Consider the following 21,897-nt stretch of genomic DNA (forward strand, 5'->3'; position numbering starts at 1 on the left):
CTACAGGCGTCGCCCACCCCAGGGCCCCGGGGAAGAGACATTCCTCCCCGGAGGGGGCTACTTGATGGACAGGCGGGTAGGATTACAGGAGAGGCGAGGAGGCTTCTGGTTTCCAGCTCGGGCCTTCATCTCGTTCTCGCATTTCCTGGGGGGGGAGGGGGGGGCACTTTGATGAGCTCATTCACACCGAACGCGAGTGACTGAGGAGGCCCTACGTATCCGCCTGCTTTCTTCAGTGTTTTGTAACTGTGTTAGGCTAGAACAAGCCTACTCGCGCTTCCGAAGCAGAAATCCACTTAGGTGTCCTTGGTAAGTGGGTTGAGAAAGACTCTGATTAAAACCACACTGCAAAACAGGGAAGCCCGACCGGCCTGTTTTAAACTCTCGACCTCAAAAGGAAGGAAGCCAGCCACGCAATGATGGTAGACTGCAGGGGGGACAGGGGCTGGGAGCCAGGAGGGGGCCGTTACAGCCAGGCTTGCGGGCCTTCCCGCCTCTGGCCCCGCGTCGTGCGGGCCAGCTGCCCCCGGACGCCTCAGGAGCCACGGCATCGTAGCTCGCGCTAAGAACGGCCCTCATTCCATTTTAACCAGAAGCACCTTCGGCTCAGAACCTTCGTTATCACCATACGAATTTATTATTTTCTTCCAAGCTTTTTTTTTTTTTAATCTCTTCTGCCAAGCCACCTCGGACCCCCAACTCTCCCCTGCGAAACGCCAGGAGGGTAAAAGCGAGGAGCGCGCGGTCCGTGGGCTGAGAGGGCGCCTGGGCGGCCGAGATAAGGCCGGGCCAAACATGCCCGCGGGCTGCACCAGGCGCCGACCCGCCCGCTCGGATGCCCCGGCGTCCCGGGGCTCCGGAGCCGAGCCGCGGGGCGGGGCGGAGCGGACGCGCCACGGCGCGCCGCCAATCGACGGCGCCAGGAACGATTCAAAACGCCGAGGGGCCAATGGGAGCCCTGGGCGGCCCCCAGGGGCGGGGCCAGGTGCGCGCGCGCCCGGGCCTCGGGACCGCGGGGCGCGAGAGCGCGGCGGGCAGCGTCGCGCGCGCGGAACCGCCGCGGAGGTGCTGCTGCGCGACTCTTCCCCGGCGCAGAGTGAGTTCCCGCCGGAGCCCGGCGCAGGTGAGCCCCCAGCCCCGCCCCGGCGCCCGCTCTCGGCTCCCCGCTCCCCGCGGCGCGGCCTCCGAGGGGCAGCCAGGGGTGGGGGGAGGCAGGGGCGGGCGTCGCGTGGGGGCCGGGGTCCTCGGGCGCAGGGCCTGGCGCGGCGGCCTCGCCTTCGCTGCTCTCCCCTCCCGCTCCGCCTGCTCGCTGGGCGGCCGGCGGCTGCGGAAGTGGAGCGGCGGGTTTTGAACCGCGGACGTTTCCCTCCATGTTGGAGGCGCGCGGTGGCGCGGCGCGGCGCGGCGCGGGGTGGGCGCCTTTGTCCCGTGGGCGAGCGCCGCTGACAGATCGGCGGCGCGGGGCTGTGTGGTGCCTGGCCCCGGCGGCCTCAGAACGCGGACGTTTGGGTGGCTTGCTCTCTCCTGCTGCGGCGCGATGCTGTTTCTTTCTTTCTTCTTCTTCTTTTTTTTTTCCAGCCTTTTAAGGTTAAAACAGTCCTCCCGCCCCGAAGTGACAGCTTGCCTCGCGCCTTCCGCAGCCTCAAGGGGCACTTAGTGACTTAGTGAGCACTTGATCGCGCGGGGCCTTGTTCCAGGCGCTCTGGCTGAGCGCCGCGCTGCCCGGCGATGCTTGGAGAGGGACACAATGGACACGCTCAGGGCCGGGCGTGGGCGGCTCGGGGCTTCGGCCCGCCGCGGGTGTGCGTTTCCCGCTGCTGCCCCCTGGGCGGACACCGGCGGGCCGGGGTTGCACCTGGGGACTGCTCCGAGGGGAGGCTGGGGGAGCGGGTGGGGGGGCTTGCTTTGGCCCTGGCCAAATTCCAGGACAAGTTTAGCTTCCGAGAGCCTTCTGGGGAGTGGGAAGGGTAGAAGGCCGCTCTGCCAGTACGGCCGGGAAGCTGGCATTTGGGTGCAGCGGGAGGGAGCGAGGCCAGGGCTCGTGCTTCGTGCTGGTCGGCGCAGGTGTTGCAGGCACCTTCAGCTTGGTAAAAGTGAAGGGAATGACCGGAAGACCCGGCAACAGTCGTCAGCAGAGAAAGGCATCAGAGGATTGTAACACTGATAAATAGTAACACACTGGCGCAAGCCGCCGGCTAAAGAGAGGAGAGGCTGCTACTCCTGGTGACTGAGTTCAGGAAACGGGTTTTCCTTCGGAGCACCCGCGGCTCTTGTCCTTGCCCAGAGAAGCCTATCTTTGTCGGCCTCACTCCCTCTGGCGAATACCTAATGACATGCGCAGGTGTCTGGGGCCCTGCGTCCTACTCTGGGCCTGCAGGAGATTATGTTAGGATGCAGTTGCACCATATCCGCCCATCTGGCAGTTGTGTGTGGATCTTGTGCAAAGTGGAGGAGTCCGTGTGTTGCTGGCTTCGTCTTTTTTGTATGTGCGACAGTGGTCTCCCAAGCAGAGTGCTGGTTTCTTTTGTTTTTTCTTTTCTTTCTCTCTCTCTGTCTCTCGTGTCTCTCTCTCTCTCCCTTCCTTCCTTTTTTTTTTTTTTTTTAATATTTATTTATTTGAAGGGCAGTTACAGAGAGGCAGAGGCAGAGAGAAAGGTCTTCATCCATTGGTTCACTCCCCAAAGGGCCTGGATCAGAGCAGAGACCTGGATCGGAAGTGGAGTAGCATGGACTCAAACTGGTGCCCATGCCCATATGGGATGCTGGCACTGCAGGCAGCGGCTCTACCCGCTGTGCTGAAGCGCAGGCCCCCTGGTTTCTTTTTTGCATCTGTCAGGAAAGATCACTATCAAGTCCCAACTCTTAAGTAAATTTTTTTAAAACTAAGCTTCAAGACATAGCATGCATCCACCAGATGGCTTACTTTGTTTGACTCAAACCATTTTACTTAATGGGTAACAGAAAAATCTTTTTGGCCTTGACCTGTGTTCAGTATTGCACAGTACTGTGAGTGCACTGTGTCATAGGTGCAAGGCAAAGATGTCCAAAAAATGACATTTTTTGTAAAGGTCCAGAAAGAATCTGCTCACGGGCCTTTACAGGTAGCCCTGAAGTCTTCATTGTAGGAACTGCCTTCTTCAAACCCGGGTTGAGCAGTGTAGAACTAGCACTTTCGACGGTGGATTGACTTTGGGGAGCCCAGGGAGGAGGAGGGGGCACACGAGAAGAGAGAAGTAGGGCACATTTCCTTCCTCTTTCTTCGCACTTGGAGGCTTGAGGCTCAGTGTTGACATAGGCAGAGCTTGCTGTTGTCACCTTCCCTTTTTGTGCCCCTCCTGCCTGTCCAGAGCTGGCCGCTGCTCAGGTGCCCGCCCCTAGGGTGACTCCTTGGCTGGGCCTGACCTCATACCTCAAGCCTACACCCCTTCATTACCCACTGATGCTATCTCAGGTGTTGGGAAGAAAGCAGGCTCTTACCTAATGTGTAATTGGCTGACATCTCCCAATCACCAGATAAGCACTTGTGTTCTCTTTCATCTACAGACTGGCTGCTGTCTGGCTAGAAGCTATCTGAACCAGTGAAGCTTGGGCAGGTTTTTCTCAGGTGATTAACAGCGGGGAGATGTGCTCAGGAAAGGCTTTCCCAGGGGGCCCAGGTCGGGCAGCTTCCTCCTCCCAGTGGTCTGAGGGCGTGGGCTCCGACAGGAATGTGCATCCCTGTGTCGCGTTGCTGGTGAGCTGAAAGTGACTTAGCGCGCCCCACATGGGTCTTGCTGTCTGCCTCTTGGAGCGGAGCGGCCCCCCGCCGGCTGGTTCATGGTGTTGGAGGGTCGGAGGTGCTGGTGGTGGACCTGCTGCTCAGCAGAGGGAGCAGCGTGACCACCAGGAGCTGGAGGCACCAGCAGTCACCTGACATTTCAGATGGTGGACAGGCCTCGTGGAAGTGACACTGCTCACAGATTTGTTGGTGGCTTCTTGGAGTGTTGTAGATCCCAGGCTTCGTGGGCCAGGCTTTGATTCAGTGGAAGAGAATGTTGTAATTGGGGGGTCGGTGTCTGCCACGGGCTTGAGAGAGGGGAACTTGGACGATGGCCAGGTGGTGCTGCTCTGCGTGGGTGGTTGGCAGAGTTACTCGGTAGACATTTGGGCTTTGGCTCCAAGAATCAAAAGCTTATCACGCCCACATTTGCTATTCATTCTAAATTTAGAATGATTTTTCTTGTTGATGGGTTATTGGCATATTAGCTGCACATTTTTGGTTTTCCTAGTCTGTTTTCAATAAAGGCAATTTATTAAAATGTAATTGAAAGCATTTTAAAAACTTTTGTAAAACTATGCAAATACACAGTCAGCAAATGTGTCCTGTGCGAGACTGTGCTTTGACTTTCGATTAGCAGGAAATAAGGTGACTGTAGGTGGGTAGCATTTTGCATTAGAGCAACTATTTGATGCCTGCATACATTGTCATAACTAATCCTTGGTGTCACTTGTGCCACTTTGGCTAACTCAGCCTTTATGTAGTGATTCCACATGGGACACAGTGTGGCAGAAAGGGCTGCTGTGTTGTCCTAAGTGCTGTTTCCTGCCATTTACTTTTGTTAAACTTCAGTTTTCTCATCTTTAAGGAGTTGTACCCCTTTCCTCTAGAAACGCTTCTGGCCCTTCACTTTGACCATTTATTAAGAAAATCTGGAAAGCTGTAGCTTCGCGATCAGCCTATGGAAAAAAATATAAACATAACTGTGCACATATTGACTCAATTTTTTTCTTTAAAATTGTTCAGTCTAATTTTAGAAAATGCCAAGTAGGAAGTTTGCGGACGGTGAAGTGGTAAGAGGTCGGTGGCCCGGGAGTTCGCTTTATTATGAAGTAGAGATTTTGAGTCATGATGGCAAATCTCAGCTCTACACCGTAAAATACAAGGATGGAACTGAGCTGGAATTGAAGGAGAGTGACATCAAGGTAAGCGCGCCTCTGGCTTCCCGGGGAGTGTTTACAGTGAGTGCGGTTTCTAAGGCAGGGTGGTTAGGTCTGGCTCTGGGTCAAGTTCCTGCTGTGGGTCACATGCTGTTCTGGGCTCTGGGAATGCATGAAGAGGGCACAGAGCCTCGATCCCCAGCAGCTCAGTTTACTGGGGAAGGTAGACCTGCACGGTGGGCTGCACGTATTCTGCGAGTGGGACCGAGCACATCAAGGGTAGGGAATGGCCCAGGTGTCGGGGAAGCTGAAGCCTGGACCAGGTGCTGAGGACAGACTGGAATGACGAAGTTGATGCTGCTGGAAGGGTGTGATGGTCGGGCTGGCTGCGGGATAAGCAGGGCTGCACGGGAAGGGTTTTTATCTTTCATGTCAAGGGGTTTGGGCTTAACTGAGAGTGCCATTAAATAGGTTTGAGTCCAGCCCATGGCTTTTCAGCCCATATAGTGAGGGCCTGATGGATGGTATACAAATACTTTACAAAAATGAATTAGTAGAAAAATGAAAAGACATCCTCAGTAAAAGCCACACATTTTTATTGTAAGAGTCAACAGACACTAAGTTAGGTTGTCAAAGTGCTATGACAGTTCTGTCCACCTGTTACCAATTCTTTCGCTCAGTGCCGATCAGTAACCAGCAGCTCTTGGATCCTACTTTGTGTGCTCTAGACCAGGGTCTGGCAAAGGACAAGTTGTAAACAGTGTTGGCTGGGCCAGGCCATGCGTTTTCTGTAGTGCAGGAGCAGCTTCAGACAATATGGAAGGGAATGGACGTGGCCGTGTTCCAATAAAACTTTATGTGGCTGTGTTCCAATAAAACTTTATTTATGGACACTGAAGTCTGAATTTCAGGTAGTTTTCACGTATCATGCAATGTTTATTTTGTTTGCAGTCACTGAAGAAATAGAAAGGCTGTTCTAGCTCCAGGGCAATGTAAGACAGGGTTGGCCTGGACAGCGTTTCCTTCTCCAGCTCTGGATCCCTAGAAGCAGTGGCAGGAGCGATTGGGGTCGGGGAGGACAGGAGCGCAGGGCCCTCGGAAACCACTCCTGCCCTTTGTCTTCAGGATCTGCTCGAGTGGTTGTTCACAGTGAAACCGTGGGACTCCTTTTTTGTGTGTTGGCTGAGTTCTAGTTTGTTTTGTCCTGTGGTCTCAGTTTTCATCATGTTCATCTTAACCCTTCCTGTGAAGACTTGGGAGTGTGTACAGCTCAGAGTAGACACAGTGTTTCTGCAGAACACCTTCAGGAAGCAGCCGGGAGTGGAAGGGCTACATTTGTCTTAGGAGAGATGGATCATGGCCGCAGCCTCTTTCCCTGGCCTCATCTGAGCCAGTCTCAGGCCCCGTGGTTTCCGTGGTGGGTTCAGAGTTAACGGTAGCAGTTGAGTCTGTCTCTGTGGATTATCATTTGTGGTGAAGCCATTTTCCTTCTTTTTCTTCCCTAGCCTTTAACTTCTTTTAAGCAAAGGAAAAGTGGCTCAACCTCCAGTTCTCCCTCCAGACGGCGGGGGAGCAAAGGGAGTCGAGGGAGTCGGTCAAGGTCACGCTCCCGGTCCCCTGGTCGGCCACCTAGAAGTTCCCGAAGATCTGCCTCCGCTTCCCACCAGCCTGAGATTCGGGAAACAAGGAGGGAAATACTGGAAGTCAAATTGACTCCACTGGTGTTGGTACTTGTCTTTATTCTTCTATAGTGCTTCTTCTTTCTAAGCTGTCTTCTGCATTATGTGTATATTTACTCAAATTATTTGTAGTTAATATTAATGTCAATAAAACGTCAAACCTAAGGTAATGACTTTGGAAGATTATATAGAAAACAAATGTTTCACATAGAAAGCATAGTTCTTTTAAATAATGAAAAAGAATGTCTTTACCAGAAGTGCTATTTAATATTGTAGTTTTTAGAAAAGCGGTGTTTAAATTTTAAATAGACGTAGGTTATAGGTTGTACTGCATTTTTAGTGTTGTGTGAAATGATGAGATGCACCTGTTATAGAGGCCTATTTGCTCGCTTACCTTCATTACACTTGATTATTTAACTCTTCAAAGAGGATAGTTTTAACAGAATTATTTTCAAAGTGCTAGGTTGGGAATATCGAACTATGTGGAGCCTATAGACCTTGTACAAAGAGTCTACAAGGTAGTAAATAGTAGCACAAATAAAAATATTTTAAGTAAAAAAGGATCAGGGTTTGGTCGGTGTTGTGGTGTAGTGGGTTAAGCTACTGCCTGCAATGCCAACATCCTATCTGGGCGCTAGTTCGAGTCCTAGCTGCTCCACTTCTATCCAGCTCTCTGCTTTGGCCTGGGAAAGCAGAAGATGGCCTAAGTCCCTGGGCCCCTGCACCTACATGGGAGACCAGAAGAAGCTCCTGGCTTCCGCCTGGCCCAGCCCTGGCTGTTGCAGCAACATCTGGGGAGTGAACCAGCAGATGGAAGATCGCCGCAGCACCGGCCCCAATGTGATGTAATTGTTAACAGTCAGTTCTTTTACTTTTTTTTTTTTTTTTTCCCTTCAAAGATTTATTTGAAAGCAGAGAGAGAGAGAGAGGGAGAGACAGAAATTTTGCATTTGACAGCTCACTCCCTAAATGGCAGCAATGGCTGGGGCTGGTCCATGCAGAAGCCAGGAGCCATGGGCCAGGAGCCAGGAACTCCACCTGGGTCTCCCCTGTGTCTTCCCAGGTGCATTAGCAGGGAGCTGAATCAGAAGCAGAGCAGCCGGATTCGAACTGGTACTCTGCTATGGAATGCTGGCGTCAGTGGTGGTGGCCACAACGCTGGCCCCACTTGTTGATAGACAGTGTTCTTCCTTCGGAATTATCATTATTGTAAACAAGTATTTTATGTAATATCTGATTGTAAACTAAGGATAATTCTTTACAAGTGGAACTGCTGAGTCAGATTGAGGCTTTTAGTATGAAGGCAATTCAAAAAGTTTGTGGGAAAAATGGAATTAAAAATTAAAGGATAATGTGCATTTTTCATGGATTTTTTTTTTTTTTTTTTTAGTATCCACTTACATATTTCCAGATTGTTCCAAGGAAGTTTATAACACTATCAATAGAGTGTGAGTGCCCACATTGTTTTTCTGGCCAGTGTGATTGTCAGGGATTTTGAATCCACTGTTCTAATTTGCATTTTGATCACTGCTGGTGAGCTTGAGCGTTCCCACTGGGAGTGGCTTCCTTACCAGCCAGGACAGGCGGCGTTGCCTGGTGCTACTACCCTTCAGGCGAGGGACTTCACCCTTTTACAGTGCTGGTGACACAGGAGCCCTGGGCTCCTCTCCAGCAGAGCCTCTGAGCGCCACGTGTTGTGTATGGAGGACCGCACTCACGCTGCCCGCGGCTTTGAGCATCATGTTATCATTGGTGTTTTTCCACTTCTAACTGTGATCTTTGACGGAATCTGCCTCACTCTGTGGACTGTCCTGTTACCCAGCCACTGACTAAGAGAACTGATTTGCTGTCAGCACGGCTTAGGGAGGGCTGGCCAGCCAGCTGTGTCACTGTTACCTTTGTGGTCACTACAGGTTGTATGTTGGACATTCGGAAAACTGAGAAGTAAAGTGTTTCTTTTTGTTCCATTCATTTTCTGCTAAGGGTCTCGCTGGCACTTTAGTAAACTGTATGTTGTATGTTACAACTGTTCAGCCCTTGATTTGAGCTAGAACTTGATTTTTTTTAAAAAAATAAAAGATTTAGGCCTGCGCCGTGGCTCAACAGGCTAATCCTCCGCCTTGCGGCGCCGGCACACTGGGTTCTAGTCCCGGTTGGGGCACCGATCCTGCCCCGGTTGCCCCTCTTCCAGGCCAGCTCTCTGCTGTGGCCCGGGAGTGCAGTGGAGGATGGCCCAAGTCCTTGGGCCCTGCACCCCATGGGAGACCAGGAGAAGCACCTGGCTCCTGCCATTGGAACAGCGCGGTGCGGCGGCCATTGGAGGGTGAACCAACGGCAAAGGAAGACCTTTCTCTCTGTATCTCTCTCACTGTCCACTCTGCCTGTCAAAAATTAAAAAAAAAAAAATAAGTAAAATAAAAGATTTATTGATTTTAAAGAGCTACAGAGAGAGAGGGAGAGACAGTGATCTTCCATGAGCTGGTTCACCCCCAGAGGGCTGCAATGGCCAGGGTTGAACCAGGCCACCGTCCAGGTCTCCCATTTGGGTGGAAGGGCCCAAACATTTGGGCCATCTTCCGCTGCTTTTCCCAGGCACATTATCAGGGAGCTGGATCAGAAGGGAAGCAGCCGGGACTCGAACTGGTGTCCACGTAGGATGCCTGTGTTGCAGATAGCGATTTTACCGCTATGCCATGACACTGGCCCTTTGCTGCTGTATTAAAGCTGTCCTCCCAGAGGATGCACTTGAGCTTTCAATCGGTTGTCTTCCTGTTGGTTTCTTAGTATCATAGTTTGTCAGCGACTTAAAAAGGAGCAAAGTGGCAAAGTTCAGACATCTCATGTCTGAAACTTTTACAAGTTTAATGTCTTCCCTGTTGTCTGATGGAGTGAGTCATGAAAAGCTAAATAGGAAGGGGGAACTTAAGGTTAAATAAACACCAGATAGTATGGAATTCAGAAAACAGCGAATGTTTTCTCCTCTTTTTTAACTAGGGGTTGATGCTGTGGTGCTGTGAGCTAAGCTGGAGCCAATACTGAATGAATTTATAATCTTTTACTTCATCTGCCTCTATAGCAAATATGATTAGAGTATTGGTCAATGAAAGTATAAGTCTAACTACATTTGAAAGATGAAAGACCTTATGTAAGCAATCAATATTATAAGATCCAGTCTTGGGGCTGCCACTGTGGCGTGGCGGGTAAAGCTGCTTCCTGCGGTGACAGCATCCCATATGGGCACTGGTTTGAGTCCTGACAGTTCCACTTCTGATCCAGCTCTCTGCTCTGACCTGAGAAAGCAGTAGAAAATGGCCCAAGCCCTTGGGTCCCTGTACCCATGTGGGAGACCCAGAAGAAGCTCCTGGCTTTGGATCAGCCCAGCTCCGGCTGTTGTAAGATTTATTTATTTATTTGAAAGAACTACACACAGAGAGAAGGAGAGGCAGAGAGAGAGAGAGAGGTCTTCCATCGCTGGTTCACTCCCCAATTCGCCACAACGGCCAGAGCTGCGCCAATTTGAAGCTAGGAGCCAGGAGCTTCCTCCGGGTCCTCCCATGCAGGTGCAGGGTCCAAGGACTTGGGCCATCTTCTACTGTTTCCCAGGCCATAGCAGAGAGCTGGATTGGAAGTGGCATTGCCAGGACTTGAACTGGCAGCCATAAGGGATGGCGGCAGCACTGCAGGCAGTGGCTTTACCCACTACACCACAGCACAGGCCCCAATAAATCTTGAAAAAAAAACTTCGGCTTATTGTCATGGCAGTAAATGATTACCATCATACTTCTTTTTAATAACTTAGAGTTCTTTTGATTAAATATTTTGCATTTCTCAATTTAGAAGCCATTTGGAAATAGCATCGGCAGATACAATGGGGAAGCAGAGCACGTGGAGAGCAATGCGGAGAGGAATGAGCTGCCCCATAAGAACACACAGGTGCGGGGCTGCTGACTTTCTTCTTTGCTAGTGAGCTTCCTGCCAGAAGCACATGGAAAATCTTAGTATTTTATAACCTTTTCGAAAATCCTGTCCTTGATTTAAGATTGAGTGTAATGTCACAGGTTTATTCTTATTAGCATATAGCTATATTGAAATGCTGAATCCAATAGTATACTATTAGTGGCGGCTGTTGATTATAGATATTTAATACTAGCTATTTTTATTTAGGAAAAATTCCATTTACCACAAGAAAGCAGTTATGTGTCTACACAGTATAGCCTTCGTCCTAGAAGAGAAGAGATCAAGTTAAAAGAAACAGATTTTAACGAAGAAAAGCTTGTTACGAAAAGACCTGCGTTGTTGAGAACCTATGAAGTGAGCACCACGCAGACGGAGGACCTGGAGTTCGGAGGAGTCCCTGGTGGGCATCAGAACTGGGCCAGCAGCAGTCGCTGCAGGGGACCCTGGCAAGGCCTCTCCCTGCATGAATGTGGGAGGCAGGTGCAGGATGGGGCCGGGGAAGTGCCTGCCCGAGAGGGAGCAGTGGGGACGGAGGCCCCTGGGGGATCTTTGGGGATAATCGTGGAGTAGCAGGGATGCCAGTGTGACTGTATTTGAATCTTTTTGACCAGAACAGCATAGGGAAATGATAAAGGAAGGTTGGCCTGAAAAGTCGTGTGTTGGAGGGATGGTGATTGGTTAGGGACATGGAGATCTGCCAGTAATCAGACCCCAGACGGCAGGGCCTGGCCTCGGCAGTAGCAGCAGGAGTGAACTGTGTGCCCGGAACAGGGGCGTGGCATCTGCTGCACAGGTTTGAGTTATAGAGTGGGTGCAACTCAGGAAATTTTATGAGCCAGTTAAGGATAATACTTCTTGGTCAAATGATTTCAGGATCCCTGCATGGCTTAATTGCTTTGTATTTTCTAACCCCAGCCAGCTGATCTGTTAGTGACACTTAGATGAATGTGACAGGAGAAACTCAGGGGTGTGAAGTTTTCTGTTCAGACTGCACTTATCATTTCTCGATGTTTGACTTCAGTTTGCAGATGTCACCCCTCTTGCTCCTCTTGGTTGCAGGTTAAATGTTTCTGAACCTGGTTTCTCAAGTGAGGTTCAGCCTCTTCTGCTCTGATGCTCCTGGGTGCTTGCCCATTGTAGATGACAGGTAGAGATTAGGAGTTTTTGATAGTACATTAGAAATTGCTTTCAGGGGGCTGGCACTGTGACGTAGTGGGTAATGCCACTGCCCATGGCACTGGCATCCCATATGGGTGCTGGTTCGAGTCCCAGCTGCTCCACTTTCAATCCAGCTCCCTGCTAATGGCCTGGGAAGGCAGCAGAGGATGGCCCAAGTGCTTGGGCTCCTGCACCTGCGTAGGAGACCCGGAAGAAGCTCCTGGCTTCTGATTGGCCCAGCTCTGGCTGTTGTGACCATTTGGGAAATGAGCCAGCAGATGAAAGATCTCGTTCTCTAACTCTGACCTTTAAATAAATAAATAAATCTTAAAAAAAAAATTTGCTTTCAGACAGGTAGCCAGGCCTGAGTTACCTGAGTTCTGACCTTAGGGAAAAAATCCAAATGATGTTTTCAATAAATAAATAAGCTGGATTGTTCTCTGAGCCCTGGGTGTTCATCATTGTGCAGGTGTGCTCCTCATCACGACTGGCCTGCCTGTCTTCCTCTTCCTGTTGCTGTTGATGTGTAAACAGGATGAGCCCAGTCTTCTCAACTTCCCCCCTCCTCTGCCAGCATGGGATGATTTATGGGAAACGAGAGTGTTTGGGGTCTACCTCCTCTGGTTTTTCGTTCAAGCTCTGTTCTACCTGCTGCCAATTGGGAAGGTAAGTGTTAGTAGAGCATAGAATTGTCAGATACTACTTGTGTCTCTTCTGTGTTGGTAGATTTGCAGAGCTTTAATATGATTGAGATTTCTTTTGTTGCTTTCCAAACCAAGTAGAAAAGAATGAAAATTTTTGCAAAATAGCCTGACTTGGGGTAGAAGTTGCTGGGGGGAGTTGCCATCAGTGTGTGTTGGTTCAGAGGCAGGTTTTTTTTTTTTTTTTTTGGACAGGCAGAGTTAGATAGAGACAGAGAGAAAGGTCTTCCCCCCTTGGTTCATCCCCCAAATGGCCTCCACGACTGGCGTGCTGCGCCGATCTGAAGCCAGGAGCCAGGTGTCTCCTCCTGGTCTCTCATGTGGGTGCAGGGCCCAAGCACTTGGGCCATCCTCCACTGCCTTCCCGGGCCAGCAGAGAGCTGAACTGGAAGAGGAGCAACCGGGACAGAATCTGGCGCCCCCAACCAGGACTAGAACCTGGGGTACTGGTGCCACAGGTGGAGGATTAGCCTAGTGAGCCGCGGCACTGGCCCAGAGGCAGCTTTTTACAAGGTTAATTGACTGGCTACTAAGCCCAAGGGTCTTATCTGTGTCTTTTACTTTTTTTTTTTTCAATATGATGAGTTTTTTATGTTATCCCTTTTAGAAATGTGTTAAGAACATTTTATTTTTAAAAGCATGCAATATCTTTAAAATTTGTTCCCGTTGCTGAGTGTAGTTCTTTCTGCTTTCAATAGAGGACTTGGATGTATTAGAAAGAAACATGAGATTCCCTAAGCAATAAATAATTTATTTAAAGCTCTTACTCTTGGGGTTTTGCAAGTCTGCCAACTGTCTATAGACCAAAGGATCGGTTTGACTGGGTGTGGGAAATGCCAGTGACGAGAGGACAGAACTGCAGACTTGCAGGCCGCAGGGTCTCGCATACTGTAGTGGCGCTCGCATGGACTTTTGTGGTGATAGTCACTTCCTACAGTAGGCTGTGCAGTTCCCTTCAGATTGATTTAGGTAAGGCTGGTTCAAATGACCTACTAAGAAAAGCGGTTTGGGAGGGTAAGTCATATGTAACCACCCACTAAAGTGTGACTTCAGGGAGTAAAATGTGGCTGCCCTGGGACAAGGGGACCTTTCCCTTGCAGTTCAAGTCCTGAGTTTCCCATCAGGTGAGGCTCACTGTGCTGAGTGCTGTGGGTGCTGCCACATGAAGAGAGACACGCTCAGTCTCCTGTGGCTGAAAGAATCAGGACATGAGTGGAGGACTGGGTGGGCCTAAGGGGTGACTGGCAGGGCGTGTGAGCATATGACGTGGGCCCCAGCGGATTGCCCAAGTCAGGTAGGCCCGGCTGCAGACGACCTGGCGGGTGCAAGGCAGTGGAGGTCACTCAGGGTCTGACTGCAGACCTACTGGACACAGGCATTTTTAGCACATCGAGTCCTGTGATGGTACAGGGGCTCTCAGTGTAGTCTCAGCGCACGGAGAAGTTACTGTGAGATTTACATTCGAGATAAATTCGGGAAGGTGGAATCGCTTCATCAGAGGCCTCGCACTGAGGTTTCTGAATGTGTTTCTACATTTCCCCACTAGAAGATACCCTCTCTTGGGCATGTGGAAATATGATAGTAAAAGGCATTTGTATGTGAATACATATCATGTATAACGATAATGTGCTTTTTAAATTAAAACTTTGTTTTTCTTTCAAGGTTGTAGAAGGAATGCCTCTTATCAATGGGAGAAGACTCAAGTACAGATTAAATGGTGATTTTTTTTTTTTTTTTTAAACTCAGTGTGGTGACTCTATAGCTTCTACTTTTGGGTGCCATACTCTTTAAACCATCCAAGCTATGACACCAGAGTAAATCGTGAATTCTCTCACTGCGAAATGCTGTGCTGGGCTAGGGTCGGATCCTCCCGCAGCGTTCTCGCAGCCTGAGCGGCCCTGCAGCGCTGTGGGCGTCCTGGCACGCTAACCCTCAGGGAGCCTGGAGCCCTCGGCTGGGCTACCTCGGACACGCGTCCCACTCTTCCCTGAAACCCTGGCCTGGCGAACTTACCCCCAAAATGCCTGACAGCCGCTGCTTCACCTCCGTCGTGTCTGTGCTCAGAGGGACCGGCGGCTCCCTTCCCCCCCGCCTGGTTTTATTTTGTGACAGCGATGTCTTCCTGACACATTGTATTTGTCTGTTGGGTCTCACCACTGGAATGGAGCTGCGTGGGCTGGGACTTGGTTGTGTGTTACGGTGCTCCTGGCCCAGGTGTGACGGTGTGCTTGTTAACATGTGTGTGCTCAGTGGCTGGAGTGGGCCCTCGATGAGCCACACAGGGCATGGCAGGTGCTGCCCTCTCTGCCTGGCCTGTTCCTGTGGTCGTGGTGTGCTGGGGCCCGCGCAGCTTTGCCACGTGAAGACGTTGATGAAGCACAGTGGACCTGATTTTAAGGTCGCTGTGTTGTAGTTATCCTTAAATGATTCTCCCTTTCACTGGGTCAAGTGTTTTCCTTTCTGGAATGACACATGCTCCTCGACTGACGTCGGGGCTGTGTCCCAGTAAACCCATCCTAAGCTGAAAATGCATTTTACACATTGGCCTACGGAAGTGCACAGTATATTGTAGGCCATGGGCGTTGCTTAGCTGCATGTTTGTATTGAGTCTGGGTGATATTAGGACTTGAAAACTGCGTTGTTTTTAATAGTATGAATCTCGCACGAACCCTGTGTTAACACTTTTTTCTCTTCAAAGGATTCTACGCGTTCCTGCTGACGGCTGCGGCTGTCGGAGCGTCTCTCTACTGGGGCCTGGAGCTCCATTCCATGTACCGTCACTTCCTTCAGTTTGCGCTCGCGGCCACTGTGTTTTCTGCCCTCCTCAGTGTTTATCTCTACGCACGCTCTTTGAAAGCACCCAGGGAAGAGCTGTCCCCTGCCAGCTCTGGTGAGCATGGGAAGGCGCACGTTGGTGCGTGCACCCCAGAGCCCTGTAGCAGCCGTTTCTAGACCTGAGTGGCTGGGCTTGTTTCCCAGCTTCGTTTACAAATAAGTGAAAAAGATGAAGAGAACATGGAAGGAAGAGGATGCTTTGTTTTCCCCTGAGTCCGTGCTGGAGTCGACCTTTTAGTAAACCGCTCGGCTCCGCATCACAATTCGGCAAATGTTAGTGTTTTTGTCCGAAAGAGCAACTGCCTTTCAAAACTCAAAAACAACATCAATGGGGTACACATTGGTGGATTCTGACCTAAGAAATTTGACCATTTAAAAAAATACTGCTTATTTAAAAAACCTGTGAGTGAACATTTACAAAAGCCTCCAGTTCCCTTATGTGGAGGGGAATGTGGCCCCTGGGCCCCCAAAGGCTGTAGCAGCTGCCCTGCCCCACCCAGCAGAGCTGTCCTTGGGCTCCTGCAGGCATCCGGAGTGTGAGTGACCCTGGCTACTGGGCAGCAGGGCAGTTGTAAAGCCTCACGACGGTTTGGAACACCACTTGGGTAAAAACTTTTCCCTTCTCAGGAAATGCTGTCTATGATTTCTTCATTGGCCGTGAATTAAATCCTCGAATTGGTACTTTTGATCTCAAATACTTTTGTGAATTGCGCCCTGGATTGATTGGATGGGTATGTCTTTTTTTTTTTTTTTTTTTAATTTCAGTTAAATAGTACAAATAATAGTGCATTTAGAAAGAAATTAGACCCCTTAAAAGTAAGCAGTGGTGGTTTATTTTTAGGAATACTTATAACTTTCCTTAAAACTATCTACTTAAAGTATTTTCTTACTATCAAATATTTTCCAGAGGCTTAAGGTGTTCTCTACTAAGTTATTAAAGTTTTTATAATATCAGTTTGTGTAGCAATAGTATAAGTTAATATAAGAAGAACATGTTTTTGTTTTTAAAAAACCTTATTTTGACTTAGTTTTAGAATTGCAGGAGAGTTGCAAAAATAGGAGTTTCTTTTTAGCCTTTGCGCTGCTTCTCACAGTTCCGACCCTGACCTGACTGATGACCAAGGACCGCAGACGGGCACTGCTGCAGTGTAGTAACCTACGTTCACAGCTCTGACCCCCGCAACCCCCACCGCCGCTGTCCTGTGTCCCAGGATCCTCCAGGACCCCACGTGTAGTTAGCTGTTATTTCTTGGTGGTCCCCATGCCAGCTGCAGCTTGACACTTTGTGGAGAGGGTCCTTGAAAGTTTGGGCGAGTCCAGCATTTCCTCGGGAGGGCTGAGATTATGTGCTCCCGGCGGACACGTGACAGAAGCCATGTGTCCCCTTTGGCTTGTCCTCTCACTGGTTGTTAGGGTGCTGCCCCCCAGCTTTCCCAGGTACCCCTCCTTGTCTCTGCGGTGCTGGGTCTCCCTGGGGAGCAACTCTGAGACTCTATTCTCCCCTTTTTTTCAGGTGCTTATTAACCTGGTGTTGCTTTTGACTGAAATGAAATTAAACAACCGTGCTGCTCCATCCTTGGCAATGATTTTGGTTAACAGTTTCCAGCTCTTATATGTGGTAGATGCCCTCTGGAATGAGGTAATTAATCTTAAGAGTTGAGGCCTTGGGGTCGGATGGCTTTGAGTGTGGGTGAGTCCTGACCTCAGGCAGCAGTGGCCTGAGCCTGCCTCCAAGGCTGCCTGTAGGATGGGAGATAGCATCTGGGGACACAGTGAGTGCTGACACACGCTGTGATTCTAGGCATTTGGGGTGGATGTCTCCGCATTCCCTGTCGGAGTGTCGGTCAGATTCCAGCTTCCTGCCAATGTGCACCCTGGGAGGCAGCAGGGAGGGCTCAGGTGGTTGGGTCCCTGCCACCCATGTGGGAGACCTGGATGGAGTTCTTGGCTGTGGCTTCATTCTGGTCACCTCCAGCTGTTGCAGGCATTTGGGAAGTGAACCAGTGGATGGGAATGCTGTCTTTCTCCAAATAAAAATAATTTGAAGTTGACTTGATTAAAGATGATTAGTAAAAACACATTCTAAATAATTGATTTGTCATAGGTTTTGTTTTTGTAAGTGGTACCAGATCATATATATAAATAAAATTTAAGAGTAGCTATAATCAGATGAAGATACATTCTAATCAGAAATTAAGACCCATTGAGGACACCAGCTTCGGCGGCACTCAGTGTCCCAATGGCTTTGCCTGTCAGTCATGTGCATACATGAAGGCCCCGGCCTTTCTGGCTACTTGAATACTGGTAAATGTTTTGCTGGTTCTCTTTTGTTGCAACTGGACACACTCGTTTAAAAAAATCACTTCTTCAGGCCTGGAACTACTTTATATTTACCACTAACCTTTATGGTCATTTACTCCAAAGCAGAAGTTTTCTTTTCACGACTGGGGACCCTGCATACTGTACTGAAATGGGAGCCCCTGTCCTTGAGAGGCTCGCAATGCACTGGGGAGGGACCGAAGGCCAGGGCTCACTGAGGTTGGAGGGCGGGTGCTGGTAGAGGAAGCTGGTTTCAGGGTGGCGGAGCGACAGCACTATGTGTCCCACACTGACTTAGTGTTGCAAGCATGCCCAGGGAACCCGATCTGTCCCCAGCTTTTAAAAAACCTTGTGGTTGGTGTATGCTCCCGTGGCCCTTTAGGTATTTGGCCGTAAGCCAGTGCGTCATTGGAATACCTTAAACATGGAAGCTGGGTTTTCTTTCCCCTCTGTTCCTGCAGGAAGCAGTGCTGACAACCATGGATATCCTCCGTGATGGATTCGGATTCATGCTGGCTTTTGGAGATCTGGTGTGGGTGCCGTTTATCTACAGCTTCCAAGCCTTTTACTTAGTCCATCATCCTAATGAAGTGTCTTGGCCAGTGGCTTCTTTAATTATCGCTCTGAAACGTGAGTGTTAATTTCAGTCTCTGTATGGTGTGTGTGTTAAATATCACATGCGAGTCTGTTGTGCTCTGGTATCCGCTTTTTTTTGAGAATTAGAGACGCAGACAGAGCTCCCATCCAATGATTAACTTCCCAAATACCTGTGACAGCTCCCAGCTGGGGCCAAAGCTGGGGGATCTCAAATCTAGACCTCCCACATGGGTGGGATCCAGATACTTGACCCATCACAGCCGCCTTCCAGAGTACATGAGAAGGAAGCTGGAGAGGACAGTAGCGCTGGGGCTCTAACCCGGGCACTCCTCAGTGTCTGCCCCCGCTGTCTGTCTATTTTATTTATCTGAAGGTCAGAGTTACACAGAGAGAAGGAGAGGCAGAGAGAGAGAGAGAGAGAGTCTTCCATCCACTGATTCACTATCCAGTTGGTCGCAGTGGTACCAATCCGAAGCCAGGAGCTTCTTCTGGGTCTCCCACGGGAGTGTAGGGGCCCAAGCACTTGGGCCATCTTCTGCTGCTTTCCCAGGCCAGAGCAGAGAGCTGGATTGGAAGTGGATCCACCGGGACTCGAACTGTTGCCCACATGGGATGCTGGCACTGCAGGTGGCGGATTTACCCGCTCCGCCACAGCCCTGGCTCCCAGAGGTGTTTCTTACCATTTGACAGAGGACTGATAACTGTCATGGTGATGAGTGGTAACAGTGTCTGACACGGGCACTTTCATCGTGCTGTTAGCGTGTTTGGGGGACTGTAGTCTTGTGAGTTTCCTGGATGGTGACAGTAGTGGGGCTTCAGACTCTGACATCCTGGGCTGAGAGGTTCTGAGTTGCTATTAAAAAAATCAGAGTATTCTTTGCTTGGGAAATTTCCTCAGGATACAAATAATTTCTCTTAGAAACTATGACTTTAAGTGTGAGATTACATCTGAATTGTTAATATGGAAAAATATTTTTAAATTACAGTCTCGGGGTATGTGATCTTCCGATGTGCAAATTCTCAGAAAAATGCATTCCGGAAAAACCCGGCTGATCCCAAGCTGGCACGTAAGTACTGGTTCATGTTTATGTAATGTGTATTTCAGGAAGATTTTATGTTTTGTTGTTTGGAGGTCATTACAGGGAATCCTTATTTTTATATTAGATTTGAAAACCATTCACACTTCGACGGGAAAAAGTCTCCTCGTCTCTGGATGGTGGGGCTTTGTTCGCCACCCCAATTACCTGGGCGATCTCCTCATGGCGCTGGCCTGGTCCCTCCCGTGTGGTAAGCACTCGGCAGGCTGGGCCCTTGAGCCTCTGGGGGCACAGGGTGGGCAGGGCGCCGGGAGGCTGGCTGGGCAGCCGCGGCCGTGGCCGCCAGGGCAGCAGGAGCTCACAGCCTGCAGTGGTACTGACGCTTCTAAAAGCCAAACAGGGAAGCTGTGCCCGGGAGCTTTTCTTGAGCAGTCTCGCCTGGTTGGTTGTTTATGGCTCCGTGCACTTGGGCTGTGACGAGCGGGAGGGTAGAGGGTCAGGTGTCCCGACGGGGACGGGCAGTCGGACTGGCTCTTCGCGCCTGTTGCAGCCGTGGGCGTCTAGGAACCCGCTTAGTTGTTTTCCCCATGATTGGAGACGATGAAGAAATCCTGGGTTCAGTTGTAGAGAACTAAAAACGCTGCGTGGTGCTAATCCAACGGCCCGGGCCATGTCCTGTTCCCGCCACAGGCTTCTCGCACGCGCTGCCCTACTTCTACGTGGTCTACTTCACGGTGCTGCTCGTGCACCGCGAGGCCCGCGATGAGCGCTACTGCCGGAGCAAGTACGGCCTGGCCTGGGAGAAGTACTGCCAGCGCGTGCCCTACCGCCTCGTGCCCTACCTCTACTAGCCCAGCCGGCAGCGGAGCCCAGGGTGAACGCCCGCTCCTCGCACTGATGGGACCTGGAAGTTGCTTTCTTTCCCGAGGCACGACTACGGAGCCACGTGGGAGGTCTTTTCGTACAGCTGCGTTTCTTTTTATGATAACAATAACGAAAAACGCAAACAGAATGTTTGAATTTTCAATCCTTAAAAATCTGAAAACAAAAGTCTTATTATAAATGCACTTGCAAAGAATACTATTGATGTTTATGGGTTTTTGTTTACTTTGAATTTTTGACTTTTTACTTCGCCAGTTTTTGCCTAAATGAAAAACACTGTTACACTTAAACTACATTTACATTTATTGCATTGAGAATAGAATTTTCATTTATAATTCAAAACTCATCCTATGTTAAATCCTGTTATGTGAAAAGTGATCAAAGATAGTAGCAAGCACCGTTTAAAGGAAACCATTAGTAGCAGTTGGCTTAACTTCAACTTCTAGAACTGCCTTTGCAAATGTAAATATCGCTTATACTTTTATGTAATATATGGTGACTTGAGATTTTTCTGTACAGTAAGTATTTTATATGTGAGATAATTGTCAGGACTAAATATCTTTAACAGAAACATTTTCAGTATTTTGAATTTTTATACAATGACACATGAATTAAAAAATTTGCAGCAATTAGAATTAATATTGTATAGAAGATGCTTTTAAAACATAGGAAGGGTATTTTTCTTAATCCAAAGTTTGTGAATTTGGCTTTGCTACCTCAATTGCAGGTGTTTTTTTGCCTTTAAAAACTGCTGCAAATAGAAAAAATATGTATTTTTGAAGTAACATCACTATCTAAACATTTTTACACACATTGGTGTTTGGAAATTTGCCATTTTAGGCTAATATTTTTATATATTTTTGAGTTTTTAAATCCAACAGTGTTTTTGCTACTGTTTAGCTCAGGCAGTTCATACTGTGCTTTGTACATTCTTTATATTTACTATCTACAAAGAAGGGATTAGCTTAAAATCATTTCTTTTAGTTTAACAGATGTGAATAAGGTAGCTTTAACCATTAAAATTCTAGTGAAGTTGATACAGTCTCATTGTAATGGAACAGTAGCAAATTCACTCAACTTTTATATTCAGAGTTCAGTTGTTCTATCTTAAACATAGAGAAGTGTAATACGTAAGAGTGTGTATGTTGGGTTTTACATATTCCTTTTACATATGAGCCATTTGAATAGGCAGTGTTCACTCTGCACTGCCATTTGAAGCGTGCACCGTAGCTTGTGTAAATGCGATCATGGAGTGGGCTTGTCTAGCAGTCTGCAGCTTACAGTCGTTAATGTGGTTTTGGGGACGCTGTCAGTGATTGATAGTACCCACGTATGCAGTTGTTTTATTATGCTTTTCTCCTGGCATCGGAAAGCGGTATCCCAGCATGCTCTGGGCCAGAGCAGAGGACAAAGGACATTAACTGCTTTCTCTGGTAATGAAGAGCCTGTTAGCAACACCGTGCTGCCATTTCTGGATATCAGTTACAGTTGGTTTTTAATTTTGGTTTTAAGTTGGAAATAAAGTTGTGAATAAAAATGTTGCTTTGATCACCTTGGAGCCTTGTTTTCCTTTTTTGCCTGCAGCTCTGGGATTACTGGGTTAAAGATCGCCTTTAGGTTACCATTGCTATGCTCTGAATTATTACAGAGTCTTAAGTTAAAGGTACCAGAAGGGTGGAAACAATGCAAGACAGTGTTTGGGCGGTGTGCCTTCGGAAGTCACACCAGAGTGTTACTTGCAAAATCCTGAGCGTGGGCCCAACTCTCTCTGCTTCCTGGGTCATCATGGGCTCTTTCTTCTGTGGAGTACCCAGC

At 49.1% G+C, this 21,897-nt stretch overlaps 1 protein-coding gene across 2 annotated transcripts; it reads left to right on the forward strand.

Moving 5' to 3' along the window:
- The first annotated feature begins 1,029 nt into the window (after window positions 1-1,029).
- On the forward strand, window positions 1,030-21,640 carry LBR (lamin B receptor). Of its 2 annotated transcripts, none has more exons than XM_062210483.1 (14): window positions 1,030-1,123; window positions 4,784-4,962; window positions 6,423-6,644; window positions 10,434-10,529; window positions 10,761-10,953; window positions 12,181-12,377; window positions 14,075-14,129; window positions 15,111-15,302; window positions 15,875-15,978; window positions 16,761-16,886; window positions 18,028-18,196; window positions 19,150-19,230; window positions 19,328-19,450; window positions 19,891-21,640. In XM_062210483.1, exons 2-14 carry the CDS (start codon window positions 4,798-4,800, stop codon window positions 20,049-20,051), a joined length of 1,884 nt encoding a protein of 627 aa, XP_062066467.1. In that variant the 5' UTR covers window positions 1,030-1,123; window positions 4,784-4,797; the 3' UTR covers window positions 20,052-21,640. The 2 variants fall into 2 exon arrangements, with proteins under 2 accessions (XP_062066467.1, XP_062066468.1); XM_062210484.1 differs by lacking the exon at window positions 1,030-1,123 and adding an exon at window positions 3,443-3,604.
- Window positions 21,641-21,897: the final 257 nt, after the last annotated feature.

Source organism: Lepus europaeus, chromosome 14 (genome assembly GCF_033115175.1).
Source record: "Lepus europaeus isolate LE1 chromosome 14, mLepTim1.pri, whole genome shotgun sequence".
Taxonomy (NCBI): domain Eukaryota; kingdom Metazoa; phylum Chordata; class Mammalia; order Lagomorpha; family Leporidae; genus Lepus; species Lepus europaeus.

Excerpts from the sequence above, each read along its gene's own strand:
- LBR (XM_062210483.1), top strand. The coding sequence starts at position 4,798 with ATGCCAAGTAGGAAGTTTGCGGACGGTGAAGTGGTAAGAGGTCGGTGG. Across the intron at positions 12,378-14,074 it reads ACCTGCTGCCAATTGGGAAG|GTTGTAGAAGGAATGCCTCT; the intron begins GTAAGTGTTAGT and ends TTTTCTTTCAAG. Across the intron at positions 15,979-16,760 it reads GCCCTGGATTGATTGGATGG|GTGCTTATTAACCTGGTGTT; the intron begins GTATGTCTTTTT and ends CCTTTTTTTCAG.